This window comes from Caenorhabditis briggsae (assembly GCF_000004555.2).
Source record: "Caenorhabditis briggsae complete genome, chrII, whole genome shotgun sequence".
In the NCBI taxonomy this organism is placed as follows: Eukaryota; Metazoa; Nematoda; class Chromadorea; order Rhabditida; family Rhabditidae; genus Caenorhabditis; species Caenorhabditis briggsae.
In genome coordinates this window covers 7,158,517-7,176,498 of record NC_013486.2, presented here as the reverse complement: position 1 = coordinate 7,176,498, position 17,982 = coordinate 7,158,517, and the positions used below count along the sequence as shown (strand labels likewise).

Below are 17,982 nucleotides of genomic sequence, written 5' to 3'. Positions count from 1 at the left end.
CGAAGTGAGGTACTGTTAAATCGATCACATACAAGATTTGAACCTATTTCTATAGGTTTCAGTGAATTTCAAGCGATATTTCAGAAATTAGGAACTGTCAAAGTTCTAACAACAATCAGATTTTGGAGATTTTTCGAGCCCAAAGACAACATTGGGCTGTCAAAATTTGTCAGAATGCTATTTTTATCGTTTCTGAATAATTGGAACATTTTTTGCACTTCCAAAAAATTTTCGAGAAATCACTTTTGCAGTGTGGGGAACCCATGGTGATTTTTTCAAAAAAAAGTTTTTTTTTTGAAAATGTTCACAAACTGTTTCAGAAGATAGAAAATGTTAAAAAATGAGTATCGCACTCAAGAAAATCCTGAATAGCTAATTTTTAACCTTGAAAAATGCATGTTTTTGGTCAAATTTTAGTACTGAAATCACTTTCAGAGGCCATATTTCGACTCCTTTTGAGAACAGGCTGAAAATTTTTTTGGATTCGGATTCAGCATGTTCGAATGTACTTTTGTACAAATTTTGAGCACATTCTCAACCGTTGTCTAAAAAACCTTCCCTTGTTAGAATCAGCGATTAGCTACCGTAATCTCTCTAAAAGAAGGCCACTCAGATCGTCAATTTTGGGCCAATTTTTCTCGCTTCCCGTGAGAGATATCAAAAAATGATCAACTGCCAAAATCTTTATGAGAACATCAAAAATATTTAGTCAGTTGAAAAGTTTTTGATATCTTTCACAATAAATGAGATATATGAGCTCAAAGTTGACGGTTTGGGTGGCACTCTATTAGAGTGTTTACTGTAATTTGAATACCTTGGATGTGTTTATAGGGCACTCGAATTTCGAAAATTGCCAAAGAACTCCAGTTTGTTCAGATGGTGTGGAGAACGGACAAGTTAGTTGTCCATCTGCTATGCAACAAGCAATCAATCTGGTTCCCATTGCAAACTCCAGAGCATCGAAAATTATCTGAAACCTTGTTTTTCACAGTTGTTAACTTTAACAAAAATATTTTGTGGAAAATGCTTACCGTATGAGCTTGTGTCATTTTTGTCTCCGTCTCATGACAGCAATTTCTCCAGTTGGAACGATGGCTTCAGCAAAACTCGATGCATGTACTGTAACTTTCACTTTTTTTCTGAGCACCTCAATTATCTTCAAACCTTTCTTCAGATGGAACTTGTTGGACACCCCAATAGGAGTTGTCCATCCACAGAAATCCTTTTCAAAAAGACAACCACCTGGTGTCGAGCACGTTGATGGTATGCCAAGTGGGATTCTGAATAAATTCCAAGGAATTTTTAGATTCAAAATAGTCAAACTCACTGGGCATGTTGCTGAGAAGGAAGACTGAAAACTCCATTTTGTGCTTGAACTTGCATTGGTTTCCCCTTTGGCAAAAACTTGACAATACTTTCGGATGGGATTGGGCGGATAGGGAGGTGTTCCACAGGTTTCAATGTTTTATGGATCTGAGAATTCAAGCACATCTATGCATACATCAAAAGTAATCTTACAACTTGTCCATTGGTGTCAATCGACTTTTTAGAAGTTTCCACTCTCTTTCCTTGTAGTTTTCCAGCAGTTCCCGATTTCAACGTCGGAGTTGGTGATGTTGGTTTGGGAGCAGCGGTAGTTGTTGATGAAATATGAATATCCTTCAGAAAAAATGTGAAGTTTTTAAAAATGAAACATCATCTTGTTTAAAGAAACACAAACCGTATCAAAATCACTCTCATCTTTTTCTTCATCATCATTCGATTCGTAATTCGGATCCAAGAAGTCCACAAATTCACTGCCGAGAAGATCAGTCAGTGCTGAAAAAACATCAACGACTTTGAAAAAAAAGAGGCACAAAAACAATCTTACGATCAACTGGAGTTTTCGGAGAAGCGGGAACGACGGCTTTGGCAGATAAAGAAGCAGCTGCTGCTGCGGCTTCTGAAAATCGACGATAGATTAGTTTTTCGTGAGAACTAGATCTTACGCTTAGCGTTAACTTCATCTACGACTTTTGCGATTTGCTGATCTACATTTTTCAGGTAAGCCTGGAAAAGCAGAATGTTTATGTTGACATAAATCATTATACGTACCTGCTTGTCCTCTTGTTTTTTCAGATTTTCCTTCATTTTCTGATTCTTCTGTGCCAATTTTTCCAGTGTTACACTAGATCTTGCCTTCTGAAAATCCCTTCCACTCCTAATCTCTTCTTCTCCAATCACTCACTTGTCTAGGCTTACTATGTTGTCTTGTCCTCTTCTTCGTCACATTTCCCTCAACTTCATGAGTCGGCGCATGATCACATGAATCATAGTCGACAGAAATTCGGTCAACGATAATGGTGGCTTCATTTCCCGCATCCATTTCAGCGTCCGCGTTTTCCACAATAAACACCAACTGAAAGAATCACATCCATCACATACACAGTGTGAATGGGAAAAGAGAATGGCTTACACGGAAATTCTTGTTTTTGTCGATGTCTCGGAACTTGTAGGTGTTCAATTTGCTCTGTTTCGAGTGACGAGCGACTTGGCAGTTTTCAGTGGTTGGAGAACCGTCTCCAGCTAGTTGCCAACAGATTTTCAGCATCGCATTTGCACTTTGCCAGTGCCTGAAAGATTCCAGCGTTGGATATTAATTCTTTGAATTCTCAAACAGCACTAGTCAGTGATCTTTTTACAGTACCATTCAATAAGATGTACAAAAACGTATTTTTCAGTTTGTTTTTGGCCGTTTTGATCATTTTGGACGGCTGTCGAGTTTCCGATCACTTTGAAAATCTTCAAGGATGTAAAACAAACCGAGATTGAAAATTATGTATATGTTGAACTTTTTGAAAATTTCCAAATTTAAGCTATTTGCCGATTTCTGAAAGACACCCTTTCTTGGTTCTTTTTTGTACTGATAAGGTGAAAAAACATGTGTCTTTGAGAAATCAAAAAATTCCTAGCTCCAGACTCCTAAAAATGATCAAAAATAGCAGAAAACCAACTGAAAAATATGTTTTTGTAAATCTTATTGAGCTGTACTGTATATCTTCAAAAAATTCAAATAGTTATGAGCTCTCCAAGACGATTCAAAAGTTCTTAGACCTGTAAAATTCAAGTTTTCTTCCAATACCTACACCTGACGTTCCACATCGCATCACAATGTGATGACAAACGAAGCGCATCAAATCGAGACGGATATCGAATTGGGAAAAGTGATTTTCTTTTCGAAATTATTACCTAAACTTAACGGTTGCCTGGCCGGTTGCACTGCAAACCGCGCACGAAATCAGTGACGACTTCTTTTTATTCTCCACTCGAATCGCATAGTTTCCAGATGGCGGAGGCCGACTTTTCCCAGTCAAAAATATCTTTCTGAACTCATTTAAATCCAGCTCATCGGCACTTTGAATCTCCCATTGCTCCTCTTCTCTGGTCGTTGCCCAACAGCAATCTTCAGAAAAATCACAATCGAGAGACGATTTCGCATTGACGACGGCTGAATTGAAAAATTGGAATCAAGAAGAGGATTAGAGAACTTGAAACAACAACATATGTATCTCCCTCTCATTACGTAATACATAAACGATTTTTTATATATTTTCGATCGGAAGATGTTTGAATATCCATTTTAAGCACTTGAAAGTTTCATTTTGACCCACATGCGAAGTGAAAATTTTCATGAAAAGAGAAGCTAGTTTTTTGTGTGTTTTGTGAATTCAGGAGAAGGTGTTTCAAAGAGAAAACGCATCGGAAACTTTTAAGGAAACCCAGTAATTCATAATAGGAATCTAGCATAAAAAGAGGTTTCGGAGTATTTCAGGCTACCTAGAGATACTCAAAGTTTTAACTACCGTAATCTATAGATCTGAACTGTTCGATATTTAATTTTCCACTCAAACAGGATACCGTAAAACCTGTAATAGAAGGGCCCCACACACTGTCAAGTTAGCTAAATTTTTCACTATATTATGATAAACAATTTATCAGTTGACAATTTTTCAATATCTTTGACAGGAACCGAGATGAAGTGGCTGAAAGTTCAACCATAGGGGACCTTCTATTACAGGTTTTACGGTAAGCTATGGGTAGGATAAGCTATCAGAATCGTTTATCAAAAAGTGATGTGTAGTTTAATCAAAATCAATTCGAAAGAACACTAATCCTATTACAGAGAGGGTAACATGGAAACAAAGCAGAACACGAAAAATGAATCCCCCCTATCAGAATCAAAAAAAAAAAGGCACTCACCACTTATCACGGAACATGCAAAAATATAAAGAAGAAGATAAAAGTGCATTTCCGTTGTTCCAAAAAAGTTCTTCTCCTATTTTCTCACTCTCTTTTTACTATCGGTTGCCGAGATGAAATGGAGAGGATACAGAGAAACGGTGCGAAAAAAGAAGAAGGCGGCGTCGGAGGACAACGTCTTCTTCTCCGATTCAGTGTTAAGTTCGGAAGCAACACAAGAAGCTTCTGTGGTCATAGTCATACCTGTCACCAAACACGTTTAGCATCGTTGCGCAGAAGGCGACAATTCATTCAATTGTATACGAGTGACCGGCCCGCCAGCCACCCACCGCTTCTCATTTTTAGAATAACATTCGATTCAAGCGAAAAGTATCATGTTGCCATGATATAAGACGGTTGAAATTTGAAGAATTTTTTTCGCATGTATAGAAACAGCTCGAATTGATGATTCATGTACCATGTAGCCTTTATTTCACCAGATATCTGAATTTTCTGTACAAAAATTATGAATATTCCAGAAATTAGTCAAAGTTATAGAAAATGTTTATTTGATGGGTCTGAAAATGATCTTGAACGAAAAAATAGGTGGACAAATTGAAATTGGACAGTGTATTATCAAATCCAGGTAACAACCAATCTTCCTGCACTTTAAACTCCTTGTTGCTCTGTGCCTTCTTTTCTTCTACAGGTACAGAATCGGTTTGTCTCCCGATTTTGTACTTTTTTAAAGGAAAAAGTGGTCACGCCAAAATCAAGTATTATTTGAATTGTGCCACGAGGTACAAAATCGGTAGTTTTCAGAAATGAGAAAAAAATTCTTCAAATTTCTACCGTCTTATATGAAGGAGAAGAAAACTTTTGAAGATCAACAACTTTATTCGTTTCATAATAATTCTATAATTGCATAACAAACATCTTATAAACCCGTTTCTAATAAGGAAAAATTATCGATACATACAGAAAGTCCTTGATTCGTTAGTCACCAAATATATTTGGATGAGTGAAACTGTAATCTCTATAACATCCTTTAATAGTTTCAAAGACTTGAAGACAGACGAAATAGTCGAAGACGTTGGATGGAGTCGCAACGTGAGTTCGACAGAATGGCATACACTTTCCACCTTGGAATGAAACAAGTCCCGCACGTTCACAGCACGCAGAGTGATCTGCTTTCGATGAGGCGCAATCATAGGCTTGACCGAGTTGAGGTCCAGGGCATTGGTTGGTCAGGAAGGCAGCGACGAGCTGAAAAAAAAAGTCCATGAAATTAATATTACGGCCTAATAGGAGACCCGGGACCTAAGGCACATTGAGTTCTTACAATTAGGTTACAGTGGTTCAAATGGTACCCAACGGGTTTAGGGTGTTTTATCATGAGCCTATAATTTTGAACAAAAAGCGAAATAGCCTATAAAAATATTTGGTTTTCTTTTCGTCCTCCCACTTGTACCACAAAATTCCATATACCCTTGGAACCAATTTATCCTAACAACTAAGAACTAGATGTACTCGTTTTCAATGGACCCTTGGATACTCGGCCCAGTTTCTAATCTCTTCTAATTTAAAAAATTCTTACCGTTTTATCGTTGAATGTATCGTAGTTGCACAAGTTTTGGCAAATCGGTCCAATTCTTTGTTTCCGACAACAAAGATCTAATTTCTGATTTGGGTTCATTAAAGGAACATAAGTTGATTGTGGTGTGGTTAGAACTGAAATAGGCTGATGAGGAAATTGTGGAGCGGATGGTTGAGTTGGAAGTGCTGGAGGCGGTTGCTGTGGGAAACGAGTCGGTGGATGAGTTGGAGCAGGAAGAGGAGCACTTGTGAAATTGAACATCTTCGGAATGACCATTTCCTTTCCACGGTAGATCAGTGGTTTCTGGAGGTTGTTCATCACATGTGGATGGACTTTCACAAAGTTTCTCAGCTGTTCAGATGTTTTGTCAGGAATGGATCTGGAAATTAATGTACTCTATTCAAGATAATATCTCTATCGGATCTACCTGACGAATGGAGGAGGTCTCTGATCCTTGGTGACTACAGCAACACTGTCTACCGAATAATCGATTGGTGGAGTTGGCTGAAACTAACTAGTAGGAAAAATTCAAGAAGTGACTGACCTTCTTCGCAATTTGGTTTGGCGGGAAAATGCTAAACTCTCGTTCCTTGGCTTGATTGAAGGCGGTGTCTGAAACATTCAATTCAGCTTTTTTAAATTTCAATTAACTATTACCCATTGCTCCTGGAGATGGAAGAGGAATAGGTTGTTGCCCGAAGGTCCGAGAGAAACTGTGTGGACGGAGAGGCAGCTAAAGTTTAATTTTTTTGTTAGACATAATCAAACGTTACTTACTCTATGCGTTTCAGTAGGTTGGGCGGGCTGCTGAATGTTCTGTTGAAATTGGTACGGAGGCTGTCCAACACCAATAGGAATGTACGGATCGAATGAGTCATTTCTTGTCGGTGGAGGTGGATTTGGGTTTTGTGGAGCAAATGGTGCAGGTGTCCATGCTGGTGGAACAGTTTGTTGGGGGAAGAACGGATTTGGAGGAATTAGAGAAGGCGGTTGTGGAATAGGTTGGAAGAATTGAGTGAGAGGATTCGGAGTGGATTGGTGCTGTGGATGAAGGGGTGGAATTTGCCATGGTTGAGCTGGGAATCTGACCGGAGATGGTTGAAGCATCTGTGGAGGAGGAATTGGATCGACGAATTGACGACGAACTGGCTGGAATATATATCCTTTCAAAAAGTGAAGAATATGTAAATAATGTTTTTGATCGAGGCTACTGTATGATTCATGTTTTAAAGATATCAACTGTAAGAGCCCAGAATGATTTTATAATGATGAAATTTGTCAATTTTAGAGCTAATATTCTAATGCTAACATGTATAAGTTTTTCTTAAAGAGTCAGAGGGTCCAGCCCCTGTTCAATAAACTAATCTAGTACACAGCGTTAATGAATTTGAAAAACGCACACTATTATGCTTAAATGGAGCAACAGTACTTGTTGGTTGAGGTGGAAGCTTGACAAGTTTCAGATCGCTCGGAGTTCTTTGTGGTCTTTCCTTGACTAGTTGCTCATCTTCTCTTACGCTCCCTTCGGAAACTGTCACAAAATCTGGAAGTTCATTATCACCCAATCGTTTTGGAGCCAAAGTTGTTCTTGCTGGTGGCGCAGTCACAAAGAACGCATCAATATCATTTACAGATCCTTTTCCATCAATCAGCATAGACTCGTAAACTGAAAATTAGTCGAGATGAGTGCAAAATTGAAAACACTGAAAACTTACGAATAGCTTCTTTCTCTTTCGGACGAATAGCATTGATATAGAAACTGAAATATGTCTCAATGAAGTTTTGTTTTCTGCTAAAAACATACTTGTCTTTAGTATAAATCCTTTTATTATCCAGTGGCGAGTGTATAACATTATCCATTACTGACGGTAAATCTCGATGAAAGCCATAATTCACTGTAATGATGCATTTCTTAAGTATTGCTTTTTGACGATTCAAAATATTCTTACATTTTCTGGTTGGAAGACTTCTCCGTTTTGGTAAGTGTGTTCTCTCTACTACCCGCAATGGTTCTAACTGTAAATATTTTGAATAGACCTTCGACGGGAATACGGTAGAACTCACACAAAATACTACATCTAATATTAGAATTCCAACAATCCATAATCTCATTTTCGTATATATATCTGAAACTTTTTAAAGCTAATATTTTTGACAGGAGACCAAATGGCTTGTGTTGTCAATTATTGCATATGATCCTCTCGTGTCACTTTCTTCAGAGGAAATCGTAGGAAAAAGAAACGAGCGAACCGAAACAAGTGAGACCGATTTACCTAATAAGGGGAGGGTGGGCAGGAAGTGTATGGAAGCAAAAAAGAGAACTGACTGGGTGGAAGGATTGTACGATTCTTGGAAGAACAATAATAAGGAATCAAAAGTAGTAAAGATCATGAAAAAAATATTATGAGCTATGTTTTATTGTTGGTAATCGGAACTAGAAGGCTGATGAGGTATTCATAGAACAGGTCGTGGGAAAGTACGGAGAAGGAATTCCTTATTAATGAAAAAAAAACAACGATGGAGATTTTAAAAGTTTTAAGGAAATTCTATAGTTTCTAAAAGTTTGAGAAAAAGGAAGTATGAGGAGAAAGTATTTCAGTTGACTTCCATGAAGTCACCGTAAGCACTCCAATATAATGTCTCCATATACCGTTAAAATTGAGCCAATTTTTTTCGATTCCTGTAAAATATATCAGTAAGTGGCCAACTGAAAAAAATATTTTTGGTATTATGATAAACATTTTGTCAGTTGATCACTCTTTGATATCTTTCACAGGAAACAAGATAATTGAGGTCAAAGTTGACTGTTTGGGTGGCACTTTATTGGACTTTATCAATTTGAACCTTTAGAAAATTTCGAGAAATAAACTTTCGAAAATTTCGAATTACTGTTCTCTCGAATATTTCAGAAGAAACTCAAGCTGATTCGAAAATATGCATACCGCTTCTAAATATTCGAGAGATGTGTTGAAAAATAGAAAAAACTACGAAGCATTGGGAAGAAAGAAAATGAGAAAGATGAGGTGTTGATTACGCAAAATAGGATGAGAAATCCATCGGCGGGAGGCAGCAACGGCTTCTTCATCGTGTGTCTCAATTCGATGGCATTTCGCCGTCATCCAAAATGGACATCCACACCCGACAAGGAGAGTCCTGTGTCTCTCCGTCTCGTTTTTCTCTTCTTCACCTCTTCATCGACTTCCAGATCCAGTTGGATTTCTCCATTCGAACCTCATCCATTCCCATTGCAACCCTCTCTCTCTCCATCCACAATATTTTCAAAGAGAGACCGTAGATCTTGAGTAATATTGGTGCGTTGATCAAAACTTGAATTTTTATCCAGGAAAAAAGAAAGAAAGAGGGAAACTGATGGCATTGCGTAACAGATAAATCTCTCTTCATTGAAATCTTCTGAACGTAGACTACATAAGCCTAGTTTGATCTTATCTTTATTTCCCACGGGAAAAAAAACATGTTGCTGAATCCATATGTATATCAAGACACAAATTATTTTTTGATGCCAAAATGTGGATATCTCAAGTGTCATTGTACATTTTTGAGTCTCGAATATTAGGAGTTCTCAAAATATGAAATACTAAGTTTTTTTTTAAAATTCCATAAAGCTTATTAAAACTTTCTTCCTTTGTAATGAATCCAGGAAATAAATTTCTTGCCCTCAATTGTTTTTAAATTATTTGATACCCCTTTCTAGCAGACTATACATATATTTATTTAAGAAATTAAAGGTTTTTGCATTCAAATCAAGCTTAAAACTTTGTCTTGAGAGTATTAACTTTTCCGAGTGCCTCTTCCAAAGTCGACATATCACTTCTGATATCTCTTGCAAGACGTTGTAGAGCGGAAACCTTATCGAGAATTTCGACACGTTGAGTATAAGCATTGTAACGAATTTGGAATGGACGCGAGATGGTCGATGCCCACGATCTGAAATCAAAGATATGCTCAGTGAATTCTAGAACCGGGAGGCCTACTTGAGTTTATTTTTAGCGCTGGCGAATGACTCGGCAAGGAAGTATTTTGGTTGATATTCAGTGATTGGGTATTTGGTGATACAGCATACAGCTGGATCAAAATCAACGACTTGTGGTTTATCACTCAAAGCGTATTGGAGTTCTCCGAAAGAGCTGAGGAGACCAGCTCCATAAGCTTTTACTTGACCGTCTTGTTGACAGAGACCGAATTCAATTGTGAACCAATACAACTGAAAATCAAAAAGTTAGAGGTAATTAATTGATCAAAATCACGTACAGTAGCAAGTTTCTCAATAATATCATCTGGAGCTCCGAGGGACGCAAGTCCAATCTCTTGAGAGAATTGAGCGAATTCGACATCAGCGAAAAGTGGAACATGTCCGAGGAGTTCGTGGCAGATATCGCTGAAATTTCAAGAACTGCTCCATCTAGTATTCAAGAGCAAACTAACGGTTCTGGTGTGTATTTTGGTGCAGAGTGGTGACGAATGTATTGTGTGGAATGGAAGACACGGAAGGCAAGACCAGCAAGGAAGTCACGAGAAGAAAGTAGACCGGCAACTGGACGAATAGTGTACCCAGTGCAATCTAAATACTGAAAATGTTTTAAAGAAAAACATTTTGGATTTGTTTACCCTTCAAAAAGTCAGAAACATCTTGCAATTGTGGGATACTGTCTGGTCCGAATCCACAGTTTTGTTGGAGAAGTGGGAAGATGTAATTGAATTCTTGGCAGGCATTCTTTGGGTACAGAACGGTCAACTCATTGTAGACCGTTCGCCACGTGGCAATCTCTTCTGGAGTGTAGTCGATAGTTGGGATCTTGTCACCGCTGTAAGTTATAAATTAATCTAGAGAACAGACGAGGTAATTACTGTTTGAAGTTGAAAGCAATATCGGCGAAAAACTTTCTGCGTTCTCTGTAGGTTTGGTCCTTGAATCCAGGATGGTCACAGTCCAACTCAGCTCCGTAAGAGAGAATTCTATTGGCAAATTGATCAATGTCGCTGATCTTCTGTGGGAACCATGGGACAGAGTCTATAAAAACATTTGCTAACCATCTAATAACACTTTCAGCCTTGATACCCTTGTTCTGCTTGTCCTTGGTGTTCCAGTCCTGGACCAAAACTTTCTGGACAGCTTTTTGCTGGAAGTGCTCAATAACTCCCTCAATCTTATGATGGTCCTCAGCTTCAGCAAACTCGACGAGCACCTCGTAGCATCCTTGATGAGTTTTTGATGGACGAGATTCGATATGAGACAGATTCACATCATGTGCCTGTCGAAAAATAGATGTGTAATGAAGCGTATAATTGGTAGGAATTCGACATCAACTGATATGATTGAAAAAGGAGTCTTGTGACAGAAACGGAATCAGAAATCGCGTTTCGAACAACGACAGTTTGTTGCGAAGATGTCGTTACTACGCGTATCAAGTTAGGCGGAGGTGCACGAATTGGTGCAAATGTTGCGATTTGGGAACCTAGGAAGCGTGTCTGATGATGTCTATAAGGTCGTTAAAGAAAAAGGTGATCTATGTAGTTTGAGTGATGAAAATTGGAAACATTCTGGTTAGAACATACCGACAACCCTCTAATGGAGTGCCCCAGAAACTGTCAACTCTATCAATAGAGTGCTCAAAAAACTGTCAACTTAGAGACCGTATATCTCATTCCCAGTAAAAGATATCAAATACTAGTAAACTGATAAAATATTTATCATAAAATCGAAAAATAGTTTATCAGCTGACAAATTTTTGACATCTTCCACAGGAATCGAAATAAATAGGCTCCAAGTTGAAAGTTTTAGTGGGCTCCTATTAGAGGAAGTACGGTAATTTAGAAAAATCTTTTTTTGAGATTTAAGCCACTGGTTTTACCTTTTTCATACTCTACTCATTCGCATTTATTTTGATGGTTTTACATGGTTTGAACTGTTTGGTATGCATATAAGAATCATGTGAAACCTCTAGTCGGTCCAGTGTCTGATCAAGAAGAGTCGACGTGCGAATCAGAAAAAGCGCTGACGAAATATGCATCTCTCTATATCTCATGACCCATAGAGACCAGTTTGACACTCACCTGGAACAGTTTCAGAGTCTCGGCCAATGCTCCTGCCTTCTCACGAAGAGTGAACACGATTGTAGTTTTGCCCATTTCGGCGTTCACATCCGCGACGTACGATTCCATAGCGTACTTCTGAAAAAGTTATATTTATTTCCAATTATCTAAAAGAAGTTTTGTTTTCAAATAGAATCTCATTCCTCACCAGGAAGTCAAGATCATCTTGTCCAGCTGGGGGCATTTTCAGACTTGGGGGAAGAGGAAGAAAAGGGATGGGAAGGCTTTCAGAGAAGTTGACAATCACCGGGAATCAGAATAAACATGGCCCGAACCTGGCCGTTTATAGGTGAGAGAAAACGAGACGCAGATGACATTAAATCGATGGGGCGTGGCTTATATCACCAGCGATTTGGGTGGCCCATCTATCAATACCATTCTGCTGCAGAGAAGATGTTCCACGTGGGGGAGGAGACTGAAGACCGTCAGAGAAGACACCTACGCCACGTGGGGAAAGATGAGAATGTAGTTAACGACTATCGAAGAGAAATGAAGAACGGTGAGTCAAGAAAAAACAGTAGACAGATTGTCAGATGATGTACTTAGAAGCACGTGGAATGAGATGTCAAACTAGATCAAGCAGACATATGGGCACTTCGGATCAAGAATATTGATATGAGATGATAAACATATCGATGAAATATGAATTGAACCGTATATCTTCAAAAGACGGTTTTTCGAAAGAGATACTAATCGGAACGTGATAAGAGGGCATCTAGTTCTCCGTGTACCCGCTGTTCAGGATGTCATAAGGACCGGTTTATACCGTCAACTTTGAGCTCATATATCTCGATTCCTGTAAAAGATATCAAAAAGTAATCAACTGGCAAAATGTTTATCATAATGTCAAACATATTTTGTCAGTTTATTACTTTTTGATATCTTTCACGGGAACCGGTATAAATTGCCTCGAAGCAGAGAGTTGGAAGTGGCGTTCTGCTTTCTGCTTTCTCACCACAACACAGAGTCTGCTTGTTTATCTAGACAAAATTACAGATTTTGTAGTCAAAGGGTATTGATTGGCTAATAAATTTCGATCCCTAGGAATTAATTTCGGTCCCTAGGAATTAATTTCGGTCCCTATCAAGTATATGTCAACTAATAAAACACTTATGATACAGTTTATCAGTTGACAACTTTTTGATCTTCGATAGGTGGCGAAAAAAATAGGCTCAAAGTTAAAAATTAAGGGCTCTTCTATTACAGATTTTACGGTATGCAGTTGATAACTTATTTTCCAGCGTAAGTTACGTGTAGAGATATCATAAAAAATTGGTTTGCACTGAATTCTGCAACGTCGAAATTCTGATCCATTTGCTTCCCTTGGTAGCATTTCCAGTCCCATATGTTCTTTTGATTTTCCGTTCTCCAGAAAACTTCAAAGATCAAAGGATCGAATCTCGATCGCACGCTGGTTCAAAATTTCATTGCAACCGGTTCTTAAAAAGTCATAAAGTAAAATGTTCCATCATAAATGTAAATATAGGATCTCGTGGACACCCACCATCTCGTGATTCTAAACCTATTTCTGAACGTTTCTCCTTCCACCCACTCTCACTTCCTTATCCCAGCCATTTTTAGTTGTTGACCTCATTCGGCCATTAGTTCCTTCATTCTAGTCAAGTTTTCTTTGAAACGATCAAATGGGGGAAGATACAGTATGCGAAGCAATAAAATCGTCACTGATTGTGTGTATCGAATGTGAGCGGCGCAAAAAAAATCAACAGAACACAATAATGGGGAACTGGTTGACTGTGGAGAAAATGGGGAAAAAAGATAGAAGACGTGGAATATACACTTCCAAAAACGAAATACATAGAAGACGTTTGGCGGTATATGTCTGGCATTTTTGGAATGGATAGAAGGACAAAGAGAAGAGGTGATATGATGGAAGATTTAAAAGAAGGAATAGAAAGTGATACACTGCCGTAAGTCAGTATGAAAACGATCGATACAGAAGAGGATGTACCGACTGGCTTTTATCAATATTTTGGTTGTTTCGTCTGATGAAAATTGAGGAGGATAGGTTTTTGCAGAACATGGTCTGAGATGTCTGTAGCAGAAGGAAAAGAAAAAGAAGACAATCACAATGATCATTAAAAACTGAATCGTTGAAACAAAAATGTAGAAAGTAGATGTTCATAGAAGATCAAGTGATCAAAGAAGGGAATGGCGTTGAAAAAAATATGATGTATATTGTGATGCTAGAGTCTGAACTTCGGTGATGGTATTTTTCTCATATCAGAAGGGAGACACCTTATATTACCTGTTTAAAAATTCCAAAATGTAAATACACGAGACGACGAAAATCGTAGACATGTATCATTTACAGTACCGGTCCATAAGATTTACGAAAACATATTTTCCGTTAATTTTCGGTCATTTTCAGGAGTTTGGAGCTGTCAAGTGGCCGATTACTTTAAAAATTTCGGAAAGTATAAAACAGACCTATATTAAAAACTTTGCATTCGCAGAATTTTTCGAAAATGCCTCGTTTTTCAGCTATTTGCCGATTTCTGAAAGAGACCTGTTTTTTCCAAGTTTTCAGTAAAGAAAACAGGCCTTACTGGGGTGTCTTTTGGAAATCAGCAAATAACTGAAAAACTAGGCATTTTCAAAAAACTCTGCAAATTCAAAGTTTTCAATATAGATCAGTTTTACACCCTCCAAAATTTTTCAAAATAGTTGGAAACTTGGCAGTCAAGCTCCAGACTTCCGGAAAAGTGTGTATTTGTATCTTATTAACCGGTACTGTAGGTAACGAAAATCGTAAAAATGTATGATTTAGATTGTTGTGATATTTTTCACATCGTTACTGTATACCGTAAACACTAACCAAAACCCATCTATACGTGCATCTAGAGCGCAGTTATCTCAACTTCTATAAGAGATATTAAAAATGTGTCAACTGCTCAAATGTTGGTGATATTGTGACAGACACTTTTTTAGTTGGCTGATTTTTGCTATCTTTTATAGAAATTGAGATAATTGAGCTCAAGCTGCAAGGGCAGGATGGCTTTCTAATAGAGTGTTTACGGTATTTCTATGGGACTTTAAGATATTATACAAGGCTTGAAACTTGAAAATCACAATCACAAACTGAGATTCTTTAATTGAAGAATAGTCACGTATTCTAACCAGTTAGGTTTAACAACTTTTTTATGGATCAACGAAACTATCAAGGCAACAAAACTCCAACCTAAACGTCTTCTTTTTTTTCTAATAGATTTTTTGAAAAACAATTTTCAAGAAACCAATCATTCACTTTTATGGATGTTGATGTTTGAATCCTGTAAAAGAATGACTTACCTTGCGAACTTCCTCGAGATTCATTTTTAAAGCAAGACCAGTACAACTTATGGAATACACCAGAGGACGGGAATGGGGATATTCACCTCCAAGGATGATCATCAGATTATGTTATCACCCTTAATCTCCAGATGCACCGAGTATGGGATGTCACATTGACCTCGTGGGGATATGTCGTTGAAAAGTACAATCCAATAGAAATATTACGTAGCCAACGTAGCGTCGGCAAGGGTAAAAAATTGTGAATGATGATGATTAGTTTTCAGTTTTTAAATCGACAGGAAAGGGTTCATTATGGAAAAGGTACTTATATAGATTTGAAGTTTTTTGAACTTCTAGGTTATTCCAGGGAAACATAGACGATATCTGGACAATTCAAAAAGTCGGTACACCGTTTCCGTCGAACGTGGCAAAGGCGCCTGGTGAAACCAACAAATATGTGGCACTATGGTACAAGCATGGGAAGCCAGTGATGGGAAGAGCCTGGAATGATTCTGGAGTTGTTAAAGTGAATCTTTACATTGAAACTTTTAGGTTTTGGAAAAAAATTTCAGTGCACATTTGTGGCAGATAACAAGATCTACAGTGGTCCAGACGTTGGTGGAAGCATCCAGTTGCTGATAATTGAACCTGGTGATAACAAACCACGCTCGTTTCATTACGATTGGGTCAACTACAAAAAAGCTCAAAGTTTGACAATTGAAGGAAAATATGAGATGGTTCGATGCGAGTACAGTGCATCCGTTTATTGGCCAGAACACGGATTGCTGGGATGTATTAGTACAGATAAGCTTGTCGCTTATTTTGTAGACAATGACTCTCAAATCGTGAATTTAAAAAAAAGGCAATTAAAAAAAATAAAATCTTCAGATGAGCACGAAGAAAACGGACGAGCTTCTTGTGCTCTGTAAAATTGCTGGAACAAAAGAAGCGCATGTTGTGGAGAAGGAAAAGGAGAAGAGCTTGGTTGGAAGTGCTATTATGAGGTTGTCTACTGTTAACAATGATTGGGAAGATTTCAACTGGGGAAGTGCATGGCCAGTCAGCAAGTAAGTTTCTCTAGAGTCACTTTTTTTCGTTTTTTCAAGAAACCGTAATTCTGACTTATGAGATGATAACCTTTGAAAAGATCCATATTTTCTTTTAACTAGTACTACCTGAAAGAATAAAACAAAGTATTCGTATCACCAGAAACACCATAATATACAGCTACTCTATACTTACACTTTGAGCACGCATATCTCATTTCCTACAACCGATATCAAAAAGTGGTCAACTGATAAAATAATTATTATAATATTAGAAACATTTTGTTAGTTGATCACATTTTGATACCTTTCACAGGAAATGAGATAAATTGGGTCAGCGTGCAATTTTCGCATTTTGAGATATCAAACTTCAGAAATGTGATGAGCACTCCAAAGAACATTCCCTCAGTTGGTTTTGACCAATTCGTTGCCCTATGGTATCGCCACGGAAAACCAGTGATGGGAAGAGCATGGCAGAAGAACGGAAGAATCGAGGCATTGTTTGTAGAGTAAGAATAGCAAGATTCCACAAAAAATTGGGAATATTTAACTTTTTAGCTCGAATCGAGAATTCACAGGAGCTACAGTAGGTTCTCTTCAACTTTTGATCAGCCTACCTCCCACTACAGTTGGATACGACTATGTATGGATGACCTACGGACAGGTGTTCCATTCATTATTTTCATGTTTATTCTTATCTTCTGTGATCTCAGGCGGTCGACTATCGCGACAAGGACTACGTGCCAGTACATCTCAGCTACATTTGTCCAGCCATAGTTCCTGTCAATGGTAAACATCTTCTAGGTAAGATTTACGCTCAGGATGCTTGAATTTGAAGCAATTTGAGCTGCAGTAGTTTTCTGGACGCCCCATACTTCTACCCATTGACCTTCAAATAATAAATAGCTCTCTATCCTTCCCCGACACCCAAAGACACCCATTAACATTGCAGGACAGGTGAACATGAAGACGGAATGTGCTACGGTGGCGTTGGATGGAATGGTGACCCAGCTAGATGGTGGACCCGTCAAGTCGATATTTGTTCTTTGCCGACGCGAGATGGCAGAGACTATGCTCATTTGATGGGTGTTGATGCTGCAACAAAAAGAAAGACATGGGGATATCCTAGAAGAAAGATCACCATCTGTTTCAAAATGTATCTCTCAATCTCTCAAACTTTTTGGCTTGCGACCTCAATAAACCATTCTCAAAGACACAAGATGATTTTTAAATTATGTTCAATTTTTTATATCAGTTTATCACTTTCTCTGTGTTTTACAAACTTTCAATTACTTCTTCAAAAGGTGTGCAGTGGGGGATTGATCGAGTGACGCGCCCCGCAGCCTCCCCTCCCAATGCGACGGGGCAGCCGGGTTGAAAAATGAGAGATGCAGCAAACACGAGATGCCTCACGGGAGACACAGACAACAGCAGATACACACGGGGGCCACTTTTTCGTCTCCTCTTCTTCTCTTTTCCTTTTCCTTTCCTTCGTTTGGCTGGGTGTTCGAGAGACTGAGACCACGGATAGACGCGGGCTGTCGAAGGGCCTAAGCGACGAAAAATGACTATAAGTTCGTGCAAGCTTCTTCTTCTTATTTTCAGTATTAGAAGTACATTTTTCAGTAGAACTTCCTTTTTATCTTTATTTTTTGGACAATCACAAAGAAGAATCGATGACTTCCAGGCCTCAATTTCTTGTATAAATTTTCTCAACTT

At 38.3% G+C, this 17,982-nt stretch overlaps 4 protein-coding genes across 4 annotated transcripts; 1 reads left to right on the top strand and 3 right to left on the bottom strand.

Annotated features, from left to right (window-relative positions):
- Positions 1–796: 796 nt before the first annotated feature.
- CBG03164 lies at positions 797–4,474 on the bottom strand (the record flags this gene model as incomplete). Its single annotated transcript, XM_045242248.1, has 12 exons — positions 797–970; positions 1,070–1,280; positions 1,328–1,473; positions 1,519–1,659; positions 1,721–1,818; positions 1,871–1,942; positions 1,989–2,049; positions 2,095–2,181; positions 2,228–2,398; positions 2,456–2,612; positions 3,229–3,487; positions 4,339–4,474. 12 exons carry the CDS (start codon positions 4,472–4,474, stop codon positions 797–799), a joined length of 1,713 nt encoding a protein of 570 aa, XP_045092106.1.
- A 740-nt stretch (positions 4,475–5,214) lies between these two features.
- On the bottom strand, positions 5,215–7,927 carry CBG03165 (the record flags this gene model as incomplete). Its single annotated transcript, XM_045242247.1, has 9 exons — positions 5,215–5,484; positions 5,816–6,194; positions 6,243–6,319; positions 6,360–6,427; positions 6,473–6,548; positions 6,593–6,964; positions 7,216–7,481; positions 7,531–7,574; positions 7,620–7,927. The coding sequence occupies 9 exons, from the start codon at positions 7,925–7,927 to the stop codon at positions 5,215–5,217; spliced, it is 1,860 nt and encodes a 619-aa protein (XP_045092105.1).
- A 1,655-nt stretch (positions 7,928–9,582) lies between these two features.
- Cbr-pah-1 lies at positions 9,583–12,110 on the bottom strand (the record flags this gene model as incomplete). The annotated part of the gene is made up of 9 exons (XM_002631294.2): positions 9,583–9,760; positions 9,808–10,037; positions 10,085–10,211; positions 10,259–10,394; positions 10,442–10,638; positions 10,682–10,844; positions 10,893–11,085; positions 11,888–12,004; positions 12,075–12,110. The coding sequence occupies 9 exons, from the start codon at positions 12,108–12,110 to the stop codon at positions 9,583–9,585; spliced, it is 1,377 nt and encodes a 458-aa protein (XP_002631340.2).
- Positions 12,111–15,529: 3,419 nt separating this feature from the next.
- Positions 15,530–17,346, top strand: CBG03167 (the record flags this gene model as incomplete). Its single annotated transcript, XM_002631295.2, has 8 exons — positions 15,530–15,538; positions 15,585–15,743; positions 15,790–16,062; positions 16,106–16,284; positions 16,638–16,772; positions 16,822–16,927; positions 16,977–17,067; positions 17,216–17,346. 8 exons carry the CDS (start codon positions 15,530–15,532, stop codon positions 17,344–17,346), a joined length of 1,083 nt encoding a protein of 360 aa, XP_002631341.2.
- Positions 17,347–17,982: the final 636 nt, after the last annotated feature.